Genomic DNA, 27,550 nt, shown 5'->3' on the forward strand with positions numbered 1-27,550 from the left:
CATATTCCTGTTGTGTAGTATTGTGTGGCATTAAATCCTGACAACAGCAATTTTTTGTTTAATTTGTGTTTTTTTTGTAGTTTTCTTCTAGAGACATACATGTGCTAAGCAATGGCGCATGTCCAAAAGCCTACATCAAGTCATGCACTCCCATTGCACAAATCTTTCAAAGATAATATGCACCTTGATAACACAGAACATTGTTTTGGAGCGTGGGCCCTTACTGCAGCAACCTCCTCACATCGCCGTGTGATGTTGGGGCTGGACGTCAGCCGTTGCCGTGCGGGTCCCGTGTGTGGAGCGGTGAAGGTCTGAGATGGTGGTCGGATCTACCGTGTGTGTGAGAGAGAGAGAGAGAGAGAGCGCGCGGTGGTCTGTGACGCGGCGTCATCTTGCAGGTGCGGTGCTGGGAGGTTGAGCAGACGGGGAAGACCATTCCAAAATCCATGCAGACCATGCAAGGACCGGTCCTGGACGTGTGCTGGAGTGACGTGAGTCCGCGTTGGCCCTGTCGCCCGTTCCTCGAGAACTAGGGTTGACTGCCGTCCGGATAAAGGCGACGTTCCGTGTGGCACGGTTCGTCCGTGGCGAGACTCGGCCGTAAAGGTTTAGATGGCCCGTGAACCACTTGGACACTGAACCATTGATGCACACATTTGTCACGAGTTGCTGCATGGAAGTTTTTTTTGGATCCTTCTGATTTACAAATTGATTTGAATGCTGTGGGACCTCACGACAAGGTTTCCTTATTGTAAAGAATTTCTCGTTTAAAAATACACTCGAACTTCGTTTATCTGGACTAACTGGGACCGAAGCTAAGCCCGACAAATCGAAAATCCGGATAATCCAGGTAATGCAGGTAATAAGCAAAATCAAATTTTTATTTTAAATTAGCAGACTTACCGTTTACTCCGATAAAAAGCTATGTTTTGTAATAAAACTACTATATTGTTTACATGTCATTGAAAAATATTAAAATTACTTTTCACCTCCTTTTTAAACAAAGAATTCGCCAACTTTCTTCTGTCTCAAACATGTATGGCGTTTGAATAGAAGCACAATTAGGTACATTAACGTGTGCTAACCGTCTTTGTTTGCACAGATGTAGATTACAATGGTCATTTTTATTTGAACATTAAATAAAATGTCTACAAATCATATCTGAATTATCAGAGATCCAGATAAATGAGGTTTTACTGTACAATACATATGTTAAGCGTCCATTACACTTCAGTACTATTGAATTATTTCTGTATTTATTACCAAAAGTGTTGGTTTTTTCAGGTATGTTATTATTGAGATTTACCAGTATATTTTTTTTCATGTTTGTAAGAAATTACAAACAGGGTTTCAACATGGCGTAGTTTTGGGGTGAGTTTCCATGGTGCAATCAAATTAGAAAATAGTTTCTCCTCTGAGACGACAGCCATTGGTGAAATTCGTGCTATGAATATCTCGAGGGCTCTGTAAGTATGTATTTGAAAAAAATTAAAAATTTAGGTACCAACAGGTACAACAATTGGAATTCATTCACAAAAATAATTTGATGGAAAAAAAAATGTAACATGTATGAAAAAAGATTTTTAGTGAGAAATTTTTATTTGTTTTCTGTAACTTTTTTATATATACCAAATAATCTGTAATTATGATTGAAACTTTTAAAAAAATACTCTTATTTTTATGTTTATAACAGTTAGATTAACAAAACTTATCCCAAACTTAAAATTTTACTCTTTTTGTTTTTAACCCTTTCAGTCACTTTTTCAATTCCTAATATATACCTTTTTTAATTATTTGATTGTAACTAGACTATTTTTTTTTTGTGTCTGGCAATAATTTTACACAATAATTACATTATTAATGTCTAATTATTTTGTAATAATAAATAAAAGTAAAATAAGGTTTAATTTATAACTGAAAAGTATGATGTTCACTAGAACCTACGTAAACTTTAACCAGTGGCGGATCCAGGATTTTGGTTTGGGAGGGGCTTGACCCAACTGAGGCTAGGCTTTATCAAGGCAAACACTAAAACAATAGTGGACCCAGATGCTTTTGGAGGGGGCTTGGGCCCCTTAGCCCTCCCTTCTGGATCCGCTACTGACTTTAACCCACACATTCAAGATTTAAATTGTCCACTTCAGTGGATGACTACACTAAAAGGGTTAATAAAATGCATTGACAATTTTTATTTTCTTGCATTTCACACCAATAAATTATGGTTCCTTATATATTACTGTCTCTTTCATTTTACTGTATTTTTGATAAATGTTTCTTGGACAACTATTAAGAATTAAAAAAGGGGGTTGTCTGTAAAGTCGGTTTACGGACGATAATTTTACGTGATAACGACATAAGTAAACATTGAAGAAAAATTGCATACTTTTTAATTTTGAAATATTACTTACAGTTTTTGCAAATTTAATTTAAATAATTTGTTTGAATATAATCACGAACAACTAGTTATAGAAATAAACTGAAATCAAATCAATGTCAATAAATTGTTAATTTTAAATGACGAAATCGGACGAATAAATCAAATTTTTTTTTTAAATTGCTGCTTTTGAAAAAGCCCGCCTTAACCTGCTTTATTATTACAAAAGATTTTCTCGCACTTGTGGTCGGCCAGGTTCTTGCACGCTCGGGCTCAGGCGGAACGTGACGACGAGCCTACTTTTCCGTGCGTGCAGCCGGCGTTCATCGGTTTACGAGACGTTATCGCGTCAAAAAAAAAATTTCAATCTACGAGTAAAAACAATTTGAGTGATGTTTGATTGGGAAAGGGATTGGAGTGAAGGGGAGTGTTCTGTTGCAGGACGGCACGAAGGTGTTCATGGCGTCGTGCGACAAGATGGTGAAGTGCTGGGACCTGAACACCAACCAGACGCTGCAGGTGGCGGCCCACGACGCCCCCGTCAAGACCTGCCACTGGGTCAAGAGCCCCGCCTACTCCTGCCTCATGACCGGCTCCTGGGACAAGACCCTCAAGTTCTGGGACACGCGCTCCCCCACCCCCATGATGACCATCACGCTGCCCGAGCGGGTGTACTGCGCTGACGTGGTGAGGTGCCCTTCTTGCGGCCGCCGCAACCGGGGGGGTCGGAGTGTCCGTCGAAGCCTAGGGCACGTGGACCCGGCTGCTCTGTTAGCCCGTGTGTGGCGAGGCCCCGTTTCCCCCTGTAGCGCTGACAGGTGCATGGAGCTCCTTCCTCTCGCAGCGCTCGCGACTCACTGCCCGTTCGTCCTCGCTCGGCAACTCTCGGGAGCGGAGCACTGACGTCACGTTGGCGGGTGGGGGTGGAGGGAGGGGGGGAGGCGGTGGCACGTCGGGCTCGGAAGGGCGCAGCCCGGGACAATGTCGTTGTTCACTGTCTACTTCCGTTTGTGGTGTACAAATCTAGTCGTTTCAGTACCGGTATTGGTTGCTACAATTTTCTGGATTTACTATTTTAATTGTTTCCAACTTATACTAAAAAAAACATACACGTACATATGTAAAAAAAAAAAGTACTAGTTCATCCATTCAGGTATCACCCGTCTTTTCCATTTACCAGTTTATAATTGGGCAGGCATCCTTTACTAAAATTTTTCTGTTTTTTAAGGTTATACTTGAATGTTTGTTTGTTATGCATGATATGTGCTATGCTATGCACAAATATTTTTGCCGCAAGATGGCAGACAAAAAAAACTAGATTGCTCTTTAAGAGATTCCATGCAGTGCTGAATTTTGGTTTAATACAATTCTTGGGACATACGCCATTGTAGTTTTGCGCTATTTACCCTAGAAAAAAAATTCAAGAATGCAAAAAACAAACCCACAAGGAGCAAGCCTGAATTAGCTGATGTCGAACAGGTGGACCCAACCATGAAACTAAACAGGTATTGTGGACAACACAGGGTTTTTCTGTATGCATTGTCGGATTTGAACAAGACAAGTAGGTGTTTTGAGCAGTGTTGGGATTGAGGAAATGATCTTCAGTGTTCTGGTTGAAATTGCATTCACCATCTTCAGGTCAGCCTCTAACTTTGCAAGCATAGCTAAGCTACATTTCAAAAGGATACAAATTTTTTTTTTTTTAATGTCCTACATGCCAAGGGCAATATCTCAGTGCGGCACCCTGTACGTATCACAAGGCTGATGCAATATTTGTTGGGGCAAATGGGGTCACAAGTTTAGATTCTGACGTGGTTTAAAGGCATGACCATGAGCACATAGTTAATGCAGTTATATTTTAATGTAACCATTTTAAAAAAAAAATTGTACGTTTGGTAAGCATTAAAATTTTTCTTGCAATTTCAGTATTTTATTTGCAGGATTTTACGGTGGCGTTGAAGGTTTTAACGTGAGTGGTTTAAAGAAACGAATGATGACCATTTTGTCTAGCGAAATGTTTTATCATCGTAGGTAATGTGGGTAGTGTTTGAGCGAGCAACTCTCGAGCTGGGCTCTTGTCGCAGGACTTCCCCATGGCGGTGGTTGGCACTGCCGGGCGGGGCCTCATCGTCTACCAACTTGAGAACAAGCCACAAGAGTACAAGCGCATCGAGTCTCCGCTCAAGTACCAACACCGCTGCGTCTCCATATTCAGGGACAAGAAGAAGCAGCCGACAGGTATTTCAGCATCAGCGACACTCTCCAGAATTGTGGAGTGCTGGCCTTCAGTGCAATAATCTACAGTTACATACCAAAAGTGGTGCATACATCATGAACTTATGTCACTTCTTAATAGATACATAGCTTTCCAATGCTAGTTAGGTTTCACTCTCAATATATATTCTTACTTTTCAAAAAAATTTTCTTAATAGACTCACAAATATTTATCTTCTCAGAAACTTTCCCAAACATGATGCCATTTCATGCTTTGTGATTTTTTTACGTAAGTTTGTTGCATATAAACACAGAAATATTCAGAAATGTCTCTTTAATTTGTTCATGCTCATTCATTGGCAAACAGCTTTGCTCTAAACCTGAGTATGTAAGTAATGTTTTATCCACAATTATGGCAGTACGACATAGATAGTTGCACCACAAGTAGTGGTTCCTTTCTATCGAGCCGACGATTGGTGGTCCTGCTTCTTTGGTCTCATACGTATGTATTTTGGATGCACCTAAAAGAAAAAGTCCAGTCTCACTTCATTATTACTGACAAAACATTTTCCTAAACCTACTAAATTCTTGATTCAACACAACAGGAGAGAAAACCATATTTGCCAATAATTATTTATGTGTACAGCTTTCCTTCTCTTTCTAAACCTTGTAAAAAAAATGCTATTATTTACCTCAAAAATTTGCAGTCATAAATCTTATGTATACATTCCTATATTACAATATCATAAATTTTTTTTTAATGTCGGAGGGATAATTTCTATTACTTAAATCTTCAATAAATGCAGTAATTATTACTGACACTAGTTAAGTGGACAGAAGGTCTTTCGAGATGAAACATTCTGTATCTGACTTTGTTTCATACTAAATACAGGGTTCCCACACACTTTCTTGTGCCAATTTCCCTGACTATTCCCTGTGTTTCCTGTGTCGTCAGTCTATCTAGCAAGATAAGAGATAAAATTCAATACACAGTTTGGACAGTTATGTAAAATTTTTTTATGTTACAAACACTGCCAGTCTAAAAAAAATAGAACAAATGTATTTCTTTTGCCAACTTTGATATGATTTTGCTTCAAATTAATACACATTGTTTGTATCCGTTATGTTTAATTAATGTCAATGATAAAGATTATTAATGGGTAATGGCTCACTAAATTATAATAAAAAATAATCAAGGTTAAGAACATTAATATTTTATATAGTATATAACTAATGCTGCTTTCAAATCAAGTTTTGTTGTTTCCCTTGTCTGTGAGAACCCTGGAATATAACATTTTTGTTAAGTTTTTAAGTGTATTATCATTGCATTAATAATGGGGAAGCCTTTAACCGACCGGTGGGTTAGACTTTCGCTTCTCTGTGTGATGTGCACACTGGTTAGATAAAGTTATTCATAAAAACAAAACCAATTCATGGAAAGTACGTTTATTTAAAACGTGAAAGAAACAATAATTTAAATTAATACGTCATGCAATAAAAACCTTTCAAATTCAAATAGAAAAATAAAATCTGTGATCCAAATGCACGCCGAACGAACACGTAACTATCGCCGTATACACACCACGAAAGAGTGTGGGCTATCAGATGTAGTTAACTCGGCACTCGACAGAGAGAGTGCTGCATGCACTCGACGAGATATCGATATTCGGCTACGTGTGCGCGCTCTATACGGGAAGCAACATAACCAAACATTAATGATTACAACGAGCGCTGGCTACATTCTTGTAAGCGGTACACCGCGATGAGGCAGACGAAAAGATGAACGTTATAACTAGGGATGGGAAAACCGATTCCTAATTTCATTGATACCTACCATTTCTACTTTAATAATTGATAATCGAGAATCGATGATAAAAGTCGATTCCCGCATGTAGCAAAAAAATAATTTCACAACATTGCAAATCTGTCAGATACAATTATTTAACGACTCTTTGAGTGGGGTTATGACTGACTAGACGCATATATAACAGTCATATTTCCCCAAATAAACAATATCTAAAACTTGGGTCGATGATATACACAAGTCAAAGTACAAAAATTATTTATAAAAAAATGATCACTGCGTATTAGTAGTGGCCTGTTCTTTTCGCGATCGCAATTGAACGACGATAAACGCGAAATCGCCACAACACAGCGTTATTACACGAAATTGAGTATTAAAATGCGAAATCGCAGTGTTTTTACGCGTAATTTAAATACTGGGTAAAAGACTTGTCTCGTCACTGGTAAACAAACACTGCAACATGGCCGCCACTGAACATTAATCATAAATGTACTAAAGCAAACAAAAGCTTACACACGCTCACGTTATAATGTTAAACCCAAAATTATACTGTAAAAATACGCAAAACTACGGGGTTTATTTTCCTTTCTGGCATAATGTTTGGGTAGATCAAACAGGCGAAGTTTTAAAGCCTACGCACACTGCTCGGGGCACTGACGTCACATTGGAACAGCGACACCGGATAAATACAAAAGCAAGCAGATGATTGGGCGAACAGGTTGACGTCGTCCAGGGCTACGCCCCTCCTAAGCCCGATGTGACCCGTCCACGGCAGCACCCCTCCCTCCCACCAGCACCCTCTATTTCAAACGTCCCGCCGACGGCGAGCGTGTGTAGGTGAGTGTGTGTGTTGCGGCCATACAAGAGGCCAGTAATTAGAGTCGGTGCGGCTTCCCCGTAAATCCTAATTATTAAATAAGAATTGTCAACCTTTATTTATCTTTTAATTCCCAAGGGTCGTATGTTTGCAGGTCCATTTTTCTAAACAGACGTTACAGCGCCACAAGCGACCGCTAAGAGAACTACCAAATTAACTTTTCATTATTGTAATTCTTTTATTTAGCTTTGTTAATTAGGTGGAAGGAGCAGAGGCAGTAACTTAATTAATACTGATTTACTAAATGTTTATTCAGATTTCATTGTAAGTAAAAACGTAAATTGAACAGCTAACGGTAATGGGAGCGGAAGGAGGCGCCATGACACCCCCTAGCCAGGAGTCTAATCTTGGAACCGCCCGGAGTCGGACGCGTGCTGTACCTCGTCGCCTTCAATACTTGGTAAGAACTGATCTTTTAGCATCCGGCCGTGTAATAATTTCTCTGAACCGCTTTTAACCGCTTCGAGGCCTACTCCGGGTGGAAGACTCTTTAACGTAAATATTTTTTCTGCTCAGCCGGGCTTTTGAAATCGACTGCGTTGCGAATCGTCGGCCAGGCCACGAGGTGACCTGGCCCTCCTCTAAGCTGATTCATTCCGTTGGCTTTTTAACCGCTTAATAAGTAAATATGTAAGAGGAAGGAGGGAATAAAACTCAGGCGCATTGAAGTCTCCATCTTTTCATTCTAACCCCGTGTGTCCTTAAGAAGTGTATGGAGTGTGGGACGCCTAGAGACCACATGGTGATAGCGTACCCGACGCTGAGAGCGGGTGTTAGGGCCACCGTAGGTAACTAGGGTTGCGTGTCTCGCCTCACACGGGCAACGTCACGACCAGGAGGAAGAGTCTCGCCGGGTCCACGTGGTGGCGCCCACCACATAACATCTTTAATATTCAGCAACCCAGTGCGATAGCAAGGTTTTGGATCAGCCTTACGTGAATGGCCATACCACGTCAGCCGGGGGCGCTGGCATATAGTTGCTCTTTACTTCGTCACCCAGCCGTACCGGGCAGCACAAGCATTTTAAATCGCGCCAAAAAACGGTAAATTGTAAACAAACATTCATTTTCGAATTGTGTGACGATTATGATTAGTTGGTCAACAGTGTTTTATAGATTTTGTTGAGTTGTTACCACAACGCTGAAATACCAGAATCAAGTACAACACTTTGTTGTCACCTGAACTATCTCCTGTATGGTTTGTTAGGTCCGACTAGCTCTGAACGGGTTCCTGGCCATGTGGCGGGAGACAGTGGCGACGAAATGAAGAGTTTATGAGTTAACTTTGTTGTGATTTAATTACACCTTCCCCTTAGTACATGGCGCTGTCTCAATCCTAGCCCTTTCCGTCTGCGAGTGCATGGGCACGGCTCTAACACACTAGTGGTCGTTTTCTGGTTGATTCCGAACGCACAGATGTTTGCAATCTGGCCTACACAACACGAGTCACACTGTACATTTCCTGACCAATCGGTGATCCGGTACACGACGATAGTATTCCTGGTGCGGGACGCCCGGTTTACATGAGCACGAACTAAAAGGTGTTTACAGACTAGCCTACACAACACGAATCACACAGTACAATTACTGACCAATCAGTGGTCGACACGGATTACGCATAGAGATACACTAAGACACTGAATATTTACAGTTTCGCTCCCTCGCACCGATCACGCGGACGCGGTGAACTCTTTCACTACTCCGTTACACGGCAGACTTGTTATCACCGAAATTTGGGGCGGATTTCAACGACAATGCGAACGAGTTCGAATGGACCGGTAGTTAATGACGGATCCTCAATGGTTGAGGGATGATGGCCTCGTGTTGCGCGGCGCGTCCAACCCCGAGAGCCTCGACGCCAGAACTGCCCTCCCCGCCGGAACTTCGCGCGCGAACCGTGCGGAGCGCGGCAGACGGTCTGGGCTCGAACTGCGGCCTTGTCGCGCGGTCAACAAGAATTAAACAAAATGACTTATCAAACATTACAGGAAGGATGGTTTATAAAATGTATTTTAAATATAATATAATTAATAGTTTCATGTAACTAATTGGTCCCAGGAGGGGAAAATACACTGATTCCATAACTCTCACGGAATAGCCGCGCGGGCGGCTATTGCACTTCCGGCTCACGGCCGATCGTCGCGTTGCACCTTGCACTGACACTGCACTTTGTTCGCGCTACACTACACGCCTCTGCCACGGGCAGGAGAAGGTGTTGGCACAACATAACGGACTGCGGAAATTAGGGCGACACTTGGGTCGACGTCAACTTTCATTTGCTAGTTCTCTAGTTGTTGCTTAATTTTGTTACTGTTACATTTCACAAATTTTTTAGTTAATTTGTACCCTTCTCTAAGTTTGGCAAGTTGTATGAACGAAAATAATTTATACTGCTCAAGGAAAGCCTAAAATATTTTTTATAGTTTATTCTATATTACAAAACAAATTTTAGATTAGTTTGACCCCTTTGACATATGAGCCATTAACTCCTAATGATGTAAACATTTATATGAGTTAATGTTAATAACTTAGTTGTGTACTCAAATTTGATAAATATGAATTTATGATGTATGCTACATCATATATGTATTGAAGGCTGAAAAAAAATGTTGCAAATATAATTTGAATTATTTAATATTAAGTTAACTAGATGAGTATCGAGAATCAAAGGATTTTTTAAGGAATCGCTAATCGGGTATCGGAATCGAAAATTTTGGAATCGTCCCATCCCTAGTGAAAACGTTTAAAAACGGTTTTAAAAGAAAATTTACACATCAGACAACTACGTATTTCCGTTAATTAAATAAGTAAGAGGTAATGTCCGAATAAATATTAGATTTCTATTTTAAAATACATTGTTTTATAGGGAAAAAATAACCACACAAAGCGCTCGGAATCTAATAGCGGAACCAAAAACATGCAACGTTTACGCGAGAGGTTTTTTTTAAATCCAAATTTTGACGCCCAAAAATATGGGTGCGAGAATTATGCGATAAAAGAGGGTAGTAAAATACATGACAAAAGAGTTTAGGAAATTCTTTCACGCTATAAAAAATAAAAATAAAATAATAATTATTATGCACTTTTACAACTTGCGGAGACGTTTTTCGTGTTCTGCCACAGCATGATAACTTTGGCTGCAGTGTGTTGATGATGAAATCAACAAATGCAATGATAGTGATTTTAAAATGTAATCCGTTTTCCTTTCAGGATACGCTCTTGGGAGTGTGGAAGGTCGTGTTGCCATCCAATACGTAAACCCTCAGAACCCGAAGGACAACTTCACTTTTAAGTGCCATCGTTCAAATGGAGCTCCTAATGGCTATCAGGACATATATGCTGTAAGTAAAAAATATATATATTTATTTTTTTTTGTTCCTTACCTTCTCCATGTCAGTTTATGTTAAATGTAAAATGTCATGAGAGAATTAACCTTCTGGAATTTTTTTTAGATACACGTTCAAGTGAATTTGCAGTGTCTTTATCAAGTCAAATTTTTTTATTTGAAAATTTTTTTACATTCTGTAGGAAAAAATTATTACAATGTCATACTTGATCTGGTTTTATTATGACATTAGTTTAGCATCACATAATATGCAAAGTTCATTTTCAGCGATTTACCCATTTCAATTCACCGCAACTGCATTTTTTGTTTGGTTTGCGTATCTCTTCCTGATCTGTGTGAGATGTTTCATCACAGTCTCTATGGCTGCATACAGATGTGCCGAGTGTTGTGTTGTGTTGTCATCATTTGTGGGTTTTTTTTCGTTCTCTTAGTACATTTTTATTGTTTTTCTTTGTTTGTTGACCATATTCCTGTTACGGAATATTTTGTGGGGTTCATATCCTTGTTGACAACAGCAATTGTTTGCTTAATTTTGTGTGTTTTTTGTCTTTTTTTGGGTATTTTTATTTATTTGTTTCTTTATTTTATTTTTTAGTTTTTCTTCAACAGAAAAAGTTCTTAGCAATGGCGTGTGTCCAAAAACTTACACCAAGTCGTTGCGGCCGGCAGGTGAACGACATAGCGTTCCACCCGGTGCACGGGACGCTGGCCACGGTGGGGTCGGACGGCACATTCAGCTTCTGGGACAAGGACGCGCGCACCAAGCTGAAGCCCTCGGAGCCCATGGACCAGCCAATCACGCGCTGCTGCTTCAACAGCAACGGCCAGATATTCGCCTACGCCGTCAGCTACGACTGGTCCAAGGTACTGTTCACTCTTGGTTAATTGGTAAAATGAAACAAAGACGTAATTGTGTTTCTCTATTCAACGAAAGAAACAACATTTAAAGTCCTTATTTCAGGTTTTTTTTTTTTTTTTTTTCATATTTTTACAAATATAGATACAGTCAAACCTCTCTGAAACGACCCCTCACGGTTCCCAGGAATAGGGTCGTAATAGAGGGGGTGTCGTAATGGATGTTTTCCGAAATTTTCAGTTCATTTCACACCCCCCTCCCCCCTTTCCCAAACCGCTACTCGCTAAGAAACCAGCCGTACAATGGCAGGATGCTGTCACTCACAATGCTAGACGGCTTTGCTTTAAACCCACTTCAACCTTCATGACAAGTCCGTCGCCCTACAGGTCACCTCTAAAGAAAATATGTGTTAGTTTACATGTATGTTTTCTGCTTTCCGTAGTTAAATACACTAGAACCCCGGATTTAACGAAGCAGTGATTTTACGAATACATTCTCGGGAACCGTCACAAAATTGGACATTTTGACCAAAATGTGAAAATCAGAAAGAAAAAAAAAACGAAATGAAAGATCATTAAAATCTGTTAATTTTAACACACAGGGTATTTTTGTGTCAGCTTTAACACTTCCAATAATGTTCATGTAAGAATAACAAAAAAATAATGGGACATTTCCTTTAAAAATATGGCAGCAGTAGGTTCTGCAACGCGAGTGGGCGCACACGAAGCTCGCCCGGCTGGCTGGCGGCAGCGGCTTCAGGACGCATAAGCTCACCCCTCCCTCCTCTCGGTAACATTCTTCAAGGTTAGCTCATCCCTCCCAGACAAACCATCTAGTGTCCTCCCTTATAACACCCCAACTTCCCTTCCTTTGAAAAACCTTCTCTGAGAAAATGCTCATTTCACCCTCCCTTCTCCCGTAAAATTGGCATATTATGAATGGTGTATTAAGCGGTGAGGGAGGGGTCAAAATATGTCACTTTTCACACCAAGTTCGAGTTCAGTCATCTTTGGCAAGGAATTTACAAGCTTTCAAACTTAAATATACAATAGAATCCTGCTGATGCGACCCCTCACGATTTCCGAAAAAACGGACTTATAAACGAAATGGTCGCAATAGAGAATTCGGGCCAATTTTTACCCCCCCCCCCCCCCCCCCCCTCCCCCCCCTACATAAAAAAATCGCCTTTGTTCGTATAGATTTCATATTCAAATAGTCTATGGTGTAAAAATGGCAACTTTTTAAATTCATATTACAGTATTTACCGTATATACTCGTGTATAGCGCGCCCTTTTTTCCCCTCAAGTAAAGGAAAAAAATAAGGATGCGCGCTATACACGGGGGAAAAAAAAAGTGAGTAGATGTGGCGGGGGGGGGGGAGTGGAAGTCGTTAACTGCCGGTGACGTGTGACGTTTCTGGCCAGCCCCCCACACATACGCACAAGCAACAAGGCCTCTCTTTCACACACACACACAACCTGGTCTCTCTCTCACACACACACACACACGCGTGCGCGCGCAAGCTCGCAGGTCTCTTGTTTATTTTTAGACCTCCCCCTCTACAGAAAGCTAACGCAGCTAGTAAAATAAAAAAGAGAGAGAGAGAGAATGTTGACACCAGTCCCCCCCCCCCTTCCACTTCCTTCGCTTTGTCGCAGCTGCTACCGGTGAGTCATCTAGTCCTCCGTGTCACATTCCTGCCTGCCTCCCTCCCTCCCGCCCACGTACCAGTTGTGACGATACAGCGCTTCATTATCTTCCGTCTACACAGCAGAGTTTAAGTATTTTCCTGACGCATCACCACACATCAATTTAAATTATCATTTGTTTCATACGTAATTACTTAACAGGTACCACAAAATGTTAGTACAATTTATTTACGGGAAAAACAAATTTTTTTCTTTGGAATTTGTTGCAAAAATCGTGGTGCGCGCTATACACGAGTAAATACGGTAAATAGCACGATGTCTCCCGAAAAAAACGATACTCTAGAAAGCAATATTGGAGCTCTCGTTGCCGAGGAAAAAAAATTTCAACACAGTGCAGCGTGTCCACTTTCACCATCTTTGTATAGAAAAAACAGACGATTTAGTGTTGAAATGATAACTTTTTACTAAAGGTTTATTATGTCTCTTGCGGGCTGTATTAGTGTGGCGTTTGAAAGGTTGCGTCCCGTGACAATGGGTGGTCTGGCAGTGCTTATCGCTCTGGTCTGTCCGGCTGGCGTGCAGGAATGCGAGAAGTAGAGAAGTAGGGTAAGCGCGTGTGTGAGAGAGAGAGAAAGAGAGAGGGAAAAATGGGGGGGGGGGGGGCTGGCGACCAGCAGCATCGTTAGCTAGTGATAGAGTGACGGTAAATGTCGACCTTCGCTACTTCCGCTTGCTGCAGGGCTCGCTCTCTTTTATCTCTGTCTCCCCCTCCCACAAACACACTTGCTGACAGGGCTCGCTCTCTCTTCACCTTCTTTATCTTATCTCTCACGCACACTTGAAGCACCTAATACTTCGGCACGGGACAGGGATGGCAATAGACGCCAGCGCAGATGCTATCAGGTGATGCGCGCAGTTTACCGGTATTGGCTAGCGTGGACAGTCTAGAGGGGTGGTATCTATTTTTAGCCGTCTTTTGTATGCCTGCCTGCTTACAGTACAGCGCTCCCTAAGATAAATGTGAACACACAGCACCCAACAAAGTGTAACAGACTTGTTTTTCTGCTGATTTTACTCAAATTTTCGACTTTCTCTGCTCAAATTTTTCACGGTTCCTCAAAAATCGGTCGTATAAACGAAATGGAAAGGAATATACCGAATAAAATCAAGCTGCTGTCACCAAATAAAGCATAAAACGGCCAAATGCGTGGTCGCTTCGTTATTGCTCGCGCGAGAGGTGAGACGTGGAATGTTAGAAGAAAGATAAATGCAAGGGAGACAGACGGCAGCCAGTGTGTTTCCTGCGTGGAGAATAAGTGGCGTAGCCTTTTTTTTTTTTTTTTTTTTTTATGCTTGATGAAGCAACCTTTTTCTATCAACCCACAGGAAAAGATAATTGCTTGAGCTGTCAAAATAAACTTCGCTGTGGCAGTTAAAACAAGTCGGCACTCGGCAAGAGAAACGCAGTAACACGCTACTCACCACAAGAAACTTATTTTCTGTCCGATTTTCTTCAGATTTTCGGCAATTTTTCCACGGTTCCTCGAAATCAGGTTGTAATAGAGAGGTGGTCGCAATAAATGGGGTCGCAACAAAAAGGTTTTACTGTAATATTCTCTTCAAGAAAATATATTGTTCACAATAATCATAACCCATTCTCACTTTTCATTTAATTAAATGGCACAATATTTGGTAGGCGTTTTTTATATTGCGCCAAAGACAAACTGAAAGAAAAGAGTTCGCACATTCTAAAGAAAACCATTTTGCTCATGTACGAACTCTTTCTTGTGAAATTATATAAATTGACAAAAACCTTATTTTGCAAATTGAATAATGGAATATTTTAACTGCAGCCAATATCTATTCAAAACCTACTTTAATAGTAAATTGATGTAATAACTATCAAGTTTTTTTACATTGTTATAAAATTTCTTGAATACGTCGATAAAGAAGTATCACTTTAAATTATCAATAAACCAAATTAAAAAGTAAAAAATAAATAATAGTTTAAAAAACTAAAAAAAAAACACACTTGATATAGAAAACCAAACTAAAAAATAGGAAATGAATTTTAGTAAATTTGAATTAAGAATAGTGTAAAAAAATTTTAATAAATATTAATTAATAATAGTGTATATAAGAAAAAAATGTATCTGTGTCGAAGGTAGTGCTTGTGGATTCTCCACGTCTCTGCTCTGTCTGTGCACCCACTCGTGTTCTCAGTTACTTTCTTAAGGGCCCTGCCTATCTGGCCTCTCGCAGTGTGCAGAGCCTCAGGGGAAAAGCTAGAGCTGCGCCGATACGAATATGCACAAGTCGATTTTGCTTGATCCACTTGTTGATTTGCAGCCGATATTACTGAAAAATGAAAGTGTCTGCCGTAACCTAAAAAAACCACGAGTACTCTTCTTCCACTTTTAACAGAATTATATACTTTGAACTTGCATCATTTTTTTTAACTAAGTGTGTCTGTTCTTAAATTTAATAGGTCGTAAATAAATATATCACCATCATGGTAAAGTTATTGATGAACAAAAGCTAGGATTTATTTAGATCAAACAACTGCTTGAACTGCAAGTAAAAAGTTCATAATATCATGACTTGACTTTTTTTAATTAATTAACGTCAGTATTTTAAACTTGAGTTTTAAAAATAAATGTACTAATATAAGGCTTCACGTAATGTAAATTACTTTTACATTTCCCCCTGCAAAGCAAACACATGAAACACATTTCCATATAAAATGTTTGGTACTGTGAATTTTTACTAGCTGCTTGCATTAATTTGGTATTGGATTTGCAGTTTTTGAATTGTAAACATGTACAAATTCTCTTTTAAACTTTCTATTTCATAAATCAGTATATTTCATAGTTTATTTCGTTACATACCAAGCAACTAATATTCGGCAACAAAAAAATCACAACTGCTAAAAATACAAGTAAAATAAGAGAGGTTATTTTCTATTTATAGAAGAGAAAATGGCTAAAATGCATATTTTATTTTCAAAATAATTTTGAGGCATGAAACACGTGGCACAGATTCAACATATTCGAGGAACTTGTATTATACTAGTGATGGCCCGATATCCAAAAACCCGATACCGATACCGATTCCGATATTTCCAAATTTACCGATCCGATACCCGATATTCCGATAATAGGCCTATCTCATTTCTAATACTGATTCTATTAAACTGTGGTTCTGCATGTAGCATTGCAAAAAGGGCCATAAGAATATTAAGAATAAGTTTGATGTGAAGGATATTTTTTTTTTGTTGATATAGAAAACAGTTCAGAGCTGTTAAGAATTGTTATTAATTACTTTAGTTAAATTTCATGGAAAGCCTTAAAATACTTATTTCCTTGAGATACTTAATTATAAATTTGAGGGTTAACTCTAGTTCATAATAATTAATGTTAACATTTGATAATTAATGTCAGTAATTAAAGCAGTATAGATTATAATTTTACAGGACATCATTTTTAAACAAAAGTTTTTATATGAATTTCAACTTTGTTTACTAAATTTTTAACATTGTATTTGAATTTGTTGGGTAATTTTAAATTCTATTGGATATTGTTCGTGTAATATTTCGAGAATAGTCTGGAAGGTACAGAAGGAAGAGCGGACAGGTGCGACACTCTGGCGCCAGAAAGCTATTTTCCACTTTGTAAATGCGTGTTTGGGATTTACGCGTCACGTTGTACGCACAGCTGTAGCGACCGTCTGGAAGGATCTCTGGAGGCTACCACTAGCCAGCCAATCAGGGCGAGTCCTGGCGTGGTGTGATGCGCTCGGCCGAAATTCCTTATTTGGGCATGTTAATGAATGCTGTACTGTGATTGGTCGGTTGGCCCACGGGGTTGCCTCCCTTGTTTTCACCTTTACAAGGGAAGGTAATCTCGTCGACCAAGTCACTTGTTGTTCGATCGTCGCCGAACTCGGTCGCGTCGTCGGCAAGTCACGAAACAAATGAAAAATTATTAAGGGACAATTTAACGCCTAGGGGCTGGGGCCACGCCGTAGTTTTTTTAACCTAATTTCATTTTTTTTTCGGACTATGTATTAGAAATTTAGGCCCTAGGCGTCGGCATCGGCCCGACTCGTGTGATTTCGGTCCGCGATCAACGGTACCTTGAGTTAGGTAATTAACCAAGGGACATTACTAAGTTTTTTTTTTTTTTTTCTTCTTTGGCGAGTGACAAGACTCCTCGACCATCAACGGCAATATGTATGGTGCTGTGGTATGTATTTGGACCTCATCCTATCAAAATTCAAAGATATCGTTAAAATTCGTATAAGAAAAGACAAAAACTGTACAAGTAACGAAGTTTTTCTAATTAAATTCATTTGTAAAATTGTGTATTGAAGCCATGTAACGATGAGAAAAAACATTTTTTTAAAGAAATAAACAAAGATAATTTAATAAACTCTTTTATTTCCAAATAAAGCAGAACCTCAGGAACATTGTTTGTTTTGTATTGTTACGTTTCTATGTGTGGTTAGCCGGGCAAAAAACATACAACGTAACATGCAGTATTGTTAGAGACAATAATGAAAAATGTTAAATATTAATAAAACATACTTATGTGAATGCATATTATTTTTATTAATTGTAAAATATTGTAAATTCACATTAAATGAAAGCTAATAACGAAATTATCATAATGGCCTACAAATAAGCTCTCTAAATTCAAATTCACGAGTCACTGCATGTACTTAGTCCAGTGTCTCAACTGTAATCTACGAAAAATACCGTCTGAAAAACATCAAACTTTACCAACTTTTGTACCCTTTGTAAAATTTCATCACGGTAAACGACACGCTAGAAAGGAAGGTCTTCAATTAGCAAATTTTGTGATCATTGTTCAAGTGTATCACTCCATTTATTGGTGCGAAAACACGTTAAAAATACGTGAAAAGTAATTTAAATAAAACTTTGAAACGTACTGCAGAGTTTATAAAACCACACATCTTTATTTATGTTATTGTCAATGCACTCAATATAGCCAACATAATACCTTTGCTGCAACTTGCCCTACTTAAATACGTTTCATATTTTAGCTTTTGTAAAACTTACGTAATGTCTTTGTATAGAACAGCAGTTGGCGACCATGAAACGACACAGAAAGAAAATGCCTGTTTATCCTTTACTTACTCTACGGTCATATCAAGCAGCAACTTTATTCTTCCCAATGTTTACTTGCGGCTGCACCACTTATTAAATTAAATATCGTAATTATTTTCGTTTATGTTTTCAATTTATGTACACTTAGTGAACTTCGAAAATTCATCAAGCAAAAACATTTTGCGAATATCTGAAACGAATAAATATGCACTAATGACTGGGATTTGTGTACACATGGAAGAATTGTACCGTCGGGATGCATTGCAGTATCAGAAAGAAGAAATAGGCTTGAAATTGTTTCAGTGGAAAATATGCTTGGAATTACTAGGTAATATGATGACGTGAAGAAAGATAAATTACGCCCGTGGAAAATAAGCTTGAAATTACAGTTAAGGTTATGTGAGAAGTATTATTGGCGAGAGCAAACATCGGTTATCAAAATATCGCAAGTATTTACCAATGTCCGAAATCCATTGTGCCAATGTGCCGATATTACCGATCTCCGATATCGGATATCGAATATCGGGCCATCACTATATTATACCTTTATCTTCATTTCTCCACCATACAATGTTATGGTTACCGCTAAAATCTTAATAGTTGCCCCATGCACAAGAAGACTGTGCGTCCGTCCACATAGAGGCGATACCGTGCTGGAAGCATTGAGCTGCACATTTATGTATCATTCTGCCTCATGTCTAGGTGGACCACTAAAGGCACTCATTGATAATGTTGTTTTAAATGCATTCAGATTAACTGTACATATTTTTTAAGGATACGTATTTCAGGTATTTATTATTGCTGAGATTTTAAAAAATCCTGAAATATAAACAAATTTATATCATGTCAACAGTAAAGCTATCAGAGACATTTAACACATGTCACCGGTGAGGAATATTGAAACTAGAAAGGTCATGAAGAGAAATCAGCCTTGAGCAAAAATATTTTGATCATTGGTGCTATATTATTAGTTCTTAATTTTTGCCTGTAGTTCAGAAGTGTGAAATCATTTACAGCTTGTATTAAACAGAAAACCGGAATTCTTGTTGAACTATGACAGAGCAACATTTAAGTCTTTTAATGTGGTACCTGAAAATAGTGACAGGATCAGCATACTACTGGTATGTTTATTTCTGGCAGCGTGTGGGATGCTGTGTATACAGAATATGTAGTGTGTTTTGACATTTGCGAGTCATGTAGTTAAAAGAATTTTAATTTTAAGTCCTTAGCTTCGAGGGTTTGTTCAGCATTTGCCTGGAGTGATTTTGTGAACTATTGGAAATAATAAAATGAAGCTTGTTAGACTGGGGTGTTGGATCCGGTCCTCTGGCACGCGACTGTCCCACCTCACTCCGTATGATGTGTGACAAGTCCAGTATTATCATCTCACTATATGGGAAACAATAATAAAATATATACCACACTAAATAATATGTCAGAGACGGTTAAGTTTTTATATATTAACTAGAACTTCACTATCTCACATAATTAAAATTATTAATACAGTCAAACCTCGATTCTACGTACAATCACGGTTCTCCAAAATTTGTCCGTATGACCGAGTTGTACGTACGAACCAGTGAGGCCAAATTACGTCCATTTGTGGCTAGCCCCCCCCCCCCCCCCCCCCCCCCCAACCTTTTTCCCACCGCTGCCACGGGAAATGAATTGCCGTTGCCGTGTCTATACACGGCACGTACATGTGGTAAATTTTTTACATGTACGTATGTTTATTATGCTGGTGTATTTTCGATCGAAAAAATATCCTATTCATACAGAAACAACACTTGAGCTAATAAAACATAAAAATAAAAAAAAGACAACACTATGTTTAGGCCAAATATACAGCTTACGTAGGCAGTATCGTACGCCGTGTTTTTACATTTTTGATATTTTATATCAATAAAATAATAATAATTAACACATAACATATTTCCTCAAATAAAAAAATTATAGTGGGTTCTTTATAAATGTAGATAAGATTAGCTAGTAGGCCTAAAAACATCACGAAAAACGTAACGTTTATAGGCTGCAATGAGCATTTTAAATCGCAATATATATATTTTAAAGAAAAGTTTATTTTATTTCGTATTTTTCCATAAGCGTAATAGCTTTTCTCTTGCTTCCGCTCATGATGTACGAAATGTGTGTCCAAAAAGTAGCGAAGGTCTTCAAAAACCAAAGCAAAATAAATCCAAGTAATGGAACAAAAAATCTAAATCCAAGTGAAATTTGTTGCCAAGTCAAGAAAAAGAAATCCAAAGTAATCCAACCAAAATCCAAATCGTAGTCAGTTAAGAGTAGCAATAAGTCCGAGTAATTATAGCACGAGATGATTTAAAATGCACGAGGGGAAAACGTAAACTCACGAATGTATGAACGTAACGGGAATATTACGTGGCTGCTTGTAAGGTTTGATACTGTATTTATTTCATAACTTAGCCGAAATACTGGTACGTACGAGTTATAATCTTCACAAAATAAAATGAGCAGTATCTTGTAACTGTTTTATACGTATTTTATCATTTAAGAAGTATTACACAGTTGATGCCTATTTTTTAACAAACCATTTATTTCTGGGCATTGTAAATAATTAATCATTGGTATCAAGACATCAAGATGAACGTAAACTTGAACATGTCACGGCAGCGAGAAAACTGGTGCGTGTACCAATAAACTGGTATTAGAACTGGACAAAACTGGTACACGGGAGGTGGAGCTTATAATTTTTTCCGCTAAGCTCGCATCTATTGGCTGGCTGCTGATGGAACGTCACGAGTCTGGGCGGAGCGTTGAGTGAGTTATACTGCGTATGCGCAGCTCAGGGAACAAAGAGATCCAGCCGGCGGCTAGGCCTCGCCGTAACAACAGCTGACCGAGTGCAATGACCTTTCTCCGCGTTATTGACAGTTAATTTCCATCAATTTGCGGCTTTTTTTTATTTTTTACTGTGATGCAATGTTTATGTAGCCCATATTTGTTATAAGCGCTGCAGGTTACGACTGTATTTTAATAAACTTTAACGTATTTCTTACACTTTTCATATTTTTTAACTTTTTTTTTAATTTTTTGCCTCATTTTTCACGGTTTCTGAAATCTGTACGTACGACCGAGGTGTACGTACGAACCGGGGGCCGTACGAGCGAGGTTTGACTGTATATCCAATATCCCCGTTCTTCATTATTGCCGAAAGTTAAATATGAAATTTGCTGTTCTTGTGTAAGAGATGAGAATGTTGAAGCATCTTGATATAGCCACTTGGTGCTGAAATTTTGTAACACAATTGATTTTTGAACTTTTGTATTTAATTACGTGTTAAAGTTTTATTAATTTCAGATTTTTTGAGAAATAATTCCTTAAAACGATAGCTACCACCATCAATATAATTGTTTACGTTGAGAAATAGAAGTTAAATTGCCATTGCATTGTTTGGATATTCATTGCACCCATTTGACTTTTCAGAATGTTTCTAATGTGTTAAAATGAACATCGCCAAATATGCACGAAGATGCCATATTTATAGGAAACTCGTACATTGCTTAAAACGTATTTTAATAATGGAACAGTAATCCGCTCTTTTGCGTATTTAATATGTGAGTTTTCACCTTAATTTTCATGCATAATACATTTAAGATTAAAGGGGAACGCTAAGAAAAGTTCTTATTAATTTTCATGTTTATGTCACCATACGTTTGGTTCATGGCCGTATGGTGTACAATAGCACGTGGCACAAAAAAAAGTTGTTTACAGTGGCGAACGAAGCTGTGGTGACCATACACTCATGCAGTAACGCTTAATAATTAAACTTCACGCAATTAATTTTGAGAATTTATTGTTTTCTCTAAATTTTCCGATGGTTTGCCACGAAATACAGCACTAATTCTACGTAAACAGTGGGAAATGATTTGCACAAGGCGGGAAAAGAATGCATTATTATTATAGGGAAATTGACAGTGCATGTAAAAAAATACGTTAATCGCGGGAATTCGTATATTGCGGGTACGTAAAAATGAGGTTCTACTGTAATTAAAAATGTTTTGGTTTTCCACATTGGTTCAAAATGGTACACCCTGCGGTGAGATTTTGAAGAATTAGCGTGACCCCATAATTAGTTTATACTTTTATTTAATTTCAATAAGCTTCTGTATGATAATTTCTAAACTCTAGATTATGTTAATTGTATTGATACATATTAAGATATGCAATAATAATAATCTAGTTCTTTTCAATCTGAATAGAAGATAGTTTTAGCCTTTTAAAACAGTATTTTTGGTTCAATTGTCTTGTAATATTTTTGGTGTTCTCTGCTGAAAATGAAGTGGTGTGACACTCAATGTAATGTTCAAAGAGTTCTTAAAAGTGTTATTTAAGACTGTACTAATTAATGCCTATTACTAGATTCAAGATTTTATGGTTTTTATTTTTAAGTTGATATAATTTATAAAACAGTATATTTGGGTATTATATTTTTCATGAATTCTGTTTATTCGTAAAGGTAGTATATTATTAAACAAAAATGACTATTAAATGTTTTTTGATACTTATTTCACCAAAAGTGTCATTTTGACTGATACTAGTATAGGTAGCACTTCAACAACATAATAATTTTTAATAAGTATGTCTAGAACAGACTACTTGGAACAATAAAAAATATATTGGCAGTCATTTGAGCATTTGAAAAATGTACCAATGTCATAATGTAAAAAATTACTAATAACAGCTGTGAGATCAAAAAAAGTAAAAGTTATTTTCTCAGTTGATTTTAGTACCTTCATTTTGGTTTAAACTTAGTGCTGAATAAATTAAATTCATTTAATTAAATATATTAAAAGATATTTTTTTTATGTGAGTTATGTTTTGACCAAAAAATGCTGATTAATTTGACTCAAGTTAGTTCTTTATGGACTTATGGTGTATTAACTTGCATTTAGGTGTTATATGTAGGGACCCTGAAAAATGGTGAAAATAACTTAACTGTTAAATTTTAGCTTTCATTATGAGATAATATTGAAAACATCTTGCTATTTTAAACACTTGAACATTTACACATTCCCTGTAGGGAAGTTGCAAAATTTGCACATCATTATTTTTTTCTTTGCATCAAATACATAAAATCAGTCAGTTGCAAATTCTTGCTGACGGTTGTGAATTGATACAATTTTCGGCATGATTTAAACGCTTGTAACGTGTTTAGATATGGCGAATTGCAATTGTATAACTGTTATTTAAATTACATGCTTCATTCGGGGGCAAAATACTAGATAAATTACTGTTTCAGATAAATGTATTAGCATATACATTCAAGAGTAACACTTAAATCCACTTTTCAATTAAAAAAAAATTATATAAAAAGTGGGTTTTCAACAACAAGCATCTTCAAAACAAACAAGCCTGGAGTTTCTGAGCCAAAGATGATAAATCTGTTTCTCCGAACGTCTCAGAGAAGACAAGATAAAGTGTGTAAGTTTTTTTCACAATACATCAAGGACGTCATTTTGTATGGAAGGATGCCATGCTGGTAAAATTAATGCTCTTTTTGTAAATTACCGTAATTTGGTATTGACTTCAGATATATTGTGAATGTTCAAGAAAATTAAGACTTTTTTTTTCCGTATAAATGGATTTTGAAAGAAAAAAGTAAAGATTCACAGCTAAAAAATTATAAAATTCAACATGGCGTCGCTATGATAGTGTTTATGTTCTTTCTTGCTATGGCTTGCTATGGCTGTTAGGAAACCCGTTGGCCAACGAATGGAAACAAAACAGTTGTGTTATTGTGAGGTTAATAAACGTACTAAACCAGTTTTTTGAACCCGAGGGCATTAAAATATGAAGTTATTTATATTATCAAATTATAAAGTGAAAAATCGATTTGCCTAGGCGTTGTTCTGTAAAAATTTTTCGTGTAGTGTGGAGTTTTATCTTTGACTTGTAAACATATTCTTTCGCAAATCTTAAAAATAGTAATTTTAAATGGACTATTTTGTGCGAAATTTCGTGAAAGAGAGGAATTTAGCGATGCATAAACGGTTTGTAACACCATAAAAATATCATAAATTGTTGGTATGTAGACCCTATATGCTCATATAAAAAATTCATGAATAAATCATTCGCGAAATAAAAGGGTTCCTAGTTATATGGTGTAGTGACATGCATTTTGGTTATACATATTTGGTTTTATCACAGTCTTGTGTCTACGTATTATTGGATGATTAATAATTATTTATTTTTTTGTTCTAGGGTCACGAATTCTACAATCCAATGAAAAAAAATTGTATTTTTCTGCGTTCTTGTTTTGACGAACTTAAGCCACGCTCTTCTACATGAGTGTTGTTAAAAAAAAATAACCAGATGTTGAATCAATATATGTGTTTTTATATGGAAACATAAGTCTTTTTATCAAGGTATGAGTTAAGCTGCTGGAGCATTTACTGTTATATACATAGACATGTTGGATAAACCTTAAAATTTCTGTTCTGTAATATTGGAAGTTGTCAATAAATTTAACATGGCCATTCAAACTGCAAATTTTAACTATTTTAGGATATACATAGTATTATTTGACATTAACTTTTCTGTTTTTCGAAAATTGTGTACCATAAAGATACATAGCAAATGCTCTTAAGAATATATATGTGATAAAAACAAGATGATGAAGTGAATGTAAAAGTACGTGAATGTCCTGAACAAAATCTCATGAAGCATTTATTTTCACTAGCTTATACTATGTACTATTAATATACTCTTAAATTAAAAACACAAATGATAGATATTATACTTGTGTTATAATAGTCTACTTGCTTTAGTGTATCTTTTTTTGTTTTAATTTTATCTTAGATTTTTTTTGTAAAAAAAAGCTACATTTGCAAGATGTCTGCACAAAAGAGGAGACACTGCTAAGTACACACAACTGTTAAAGCCTGCATCACCTAACAGACTATTCAGTGCAGCTAAGCACAATCTCACTGAATCTTCATCTAAAGAAAATGTCTACAAGAAAATTCTTAAAATCAAATCACAACTGAAACACTAAGTAATTTGTTCAGTGCCAAGAAAACAAAAAGACTTTGGCATGGGAAACAGTGTTTAATAAACTATCACACAAATTTACAATATTAATTACTTGTGAAAACTAAATTGATACTTAGTTTAAGCATTTTCTTGTAGTAATAAGTAGGGCCGTGCAAGTTCCGTGATTCAGAAAACACTAAAATATGTGTTAACTCCTTTGTTAGCCCAACATAGACAATGCCTACTTGTATCATCTTGCTATGAAAATAATATGCAATTCATTTTATCACTGTAAAGACAGCAAAAAATGGCAACAATCCATAAATAACTATTATACATACATAATTTAACTTGTATCATCTACGTAAATGTGTGCAGAAGGTTTAATGTTTAGAATTCAAACTGTAGTTTTTCCATACAAATAATGTTAACAAAACTTTGCAATTCAAAATTTTTTTCCAAGCTCAGATAACTTGTAAATACCGTAATAATTGTCGCAAATTTTATTCTAAAACCAAGTTTGAAAAGTAGGGTTGTGACGATTATGTGGAAATAAAATTTTTTGTTAAGTAAAGTTATTCATAAAAGCAAAACCCATTCATGGAAAGTATGTTTATTTAAAAAAAAGCTGGAGTATACAAGGGCACGCCAAACAATTTATATTAATAATTCATTAAAGAAAAACCTTTCTTCAACTTTAAATAGAAAAACCAAACTGTAACACGAACGCAAGCCACTTGACTCTGTGACGTGAACCAACCCGTAACTATTGCCGTAGTACACATTTCCCACGACAGAGAGCGCGCGTTGCATGCAATCGGCGAGATATCGATATTCGACTACGTGCGTGTGCTCTATACGGGACGCAACATAACCAAACATGAATGATGCTAACTAGCGCTGGCTACATGTTCATAAGCGGTACACCGCGGCGACGCAGACGATCAGATAAAGGAAATAGGTGTTTAAAGAGTCTTTAAAAGAAAATTTACAGGTCAGACAACTTCGCATTTCCGTTAATTAAATAAGTAACTGGTAATTTTCGAAAAAATATTAGATTCCTACTTTAAAATACATCGATATATACGGAAAAGATACCTACACAAAGCGCTCGGCATCTAATAGCGGGACCGACAACATGCAACGTTTATGCGAGAAGTTTTTTTATCCCAATTTTGACGGCCAAAAATAGAGCTGCAACGATTATGCGATAAAAGAGGGTATAGAGCAGTTGGAAGTCTCTCAGTACTCAGCAGTGATGTGTAAACATCTAACCTCGGTAACTAGTACATTCATGTTCCCTCATGCTGAGAATAAATAGAAAGCAGAACTCTTCAAAATAATGTCAAATGTGATAATATACGTAAAGTATTTATTTTAGGGAAAAACTTTAAAAAAAAAAAAAATGTTCTAATTTTTAAATCTTAACTCTAATTCTGTTTAATAAGAAGGTGCTTTTGATATTTCAGGGGAAAAAACTATTTAATAAATAGACTAAACAACAGTAAATAAAACACAACATATACAAGAATAGTCATATGTAATCCCAAAATTTTGCATGTAGTACTCCAATTTTTCATTAACAACAATTACAATATATTGCTAAAAGTTGTAATGCAGGTCCATTAAAAACTAAAGAAGCAAAAACTTCCCAAACAAATTCAGCAACATAGTAATTATACATGGAATAGACTAGCTATGGAAATGGGTTCTTATTGGTTTTATATTATACATCATGTTCATGTATGTACAAATATACAGGAAGCATATTAATAGTCAAATGATATTTAGATCACGCATCACTTTATTATGAAAATGACCCTAACTAAACTTGTCCATTGTGCGACCTAGAAAAAAGGCAAAACGTCAGAAACTATACCAACAATGGGTTCATGGTTACTCGCTTTAACATGAAACTTGCCAACAGTTTTCTATGAACTGAGCCAAATGCATGGCTATGAGTAAAGACAAGATTAAATTAATGTTTATGTGATTCAAGTTAAGGTTTAATGAATAATTTCATGTTTTTAGTTGCATTTGGTGCTTTTCTGTGTTATTTGGTTTCATCACAATGCACGATATAATCTTGTTCCTAACTATGAGCATACCTGTTTTAGACCTGATTTGTTAAGAAAACTATGACCTAATCAATCTGCTATTGTTATATTTTCAAAAAGTTGGGTGCTTTTGTCATTTCTTAAATAATAATAAATAGTAATAAGAAAAATCAATCTACAGTTCAAAGGCAATAAGTTATTATTTATGTGGGGGAAAAACTGTCAACATTTCTAC

General features: G+C 37.0%; 2 protein-coding genes across 4 annotated transcripts in view; one reads left to right on the top strand and one right to left on the bottom strand.

Moving 5' to 3' along the window:
* The window catches only part of LOC134528565 (protein Rae1), a 36,116-nt gene extending 11,348 nt beyond the window's left edge, over positions 1–24,768 (top strand). The window contains exons 3-8 of one of the 2 annotated variants that reach the window (XM_063362300.1): positions 399–491; positions 2,816–3,061; positions 4,459–4,612; positions 10,479–10,609; positions 11,284–11,478; positions 24,488–24,768. In XM_063362300.1, the coding sequence (XP_063218370.1) occupies positions 399–491; positions 2,816–3,061; positions 4,459–4,612; positions 10,479–10,609; positions 11,284–11,478; positions 24,488–24,574 (906 nt within the window). In that variant the 3' untranslated portion in view covers positions 24,575–24,768. Of the gene's footprint in view, positions 1–398; positions 492–2,815; positions 3,062–4,458; positions 4,613–10,478; positions 10,610–11,283; positions 11,622–24,487 lie in introns of those variants that run through there. The other variant, XM_063362301.1, reaches the window with a different exon arrangement.
* Positions 1–27,550, bottom strand: part of LOC134528564 (mannose-1-phosphate guanyltransferase alpha-A) — a 57,574-nt gene that overhangs the window by 8,372 nt on the left and 21,652 nt on the right. Inside the window, exon 8 of one of the 2 annotated variants that reach the window (XM_063362298.1) lies at positions 4,906–5,109. The exons of the other annotated variant lie outside the window; for it this stretch is intronic. The gene's annotated coding sequence lies outside the window, so the exon portion shown is untranslated. Of the gene's footprint in view, positions 1–4,905; positions 5,110–27,550 lie in introns of those variants that run through there. 2 annotated transcript variants of the gene reach the window in all.

This window comes from Bacillus rossius, chromosome 1 (assembly GCF_032445375.1).
Source record: "Bacillus rossius redtenbacheri isolate Brsri chromosome 1, Brsri_v3, whole genome shotgun sequence".
Lineage (NCBI taxonomy): Eukaryota > Metazoa > Arthropoda > Insecta > Phasmatodea > Bacillidae > Bacillus > Bacillus rossius.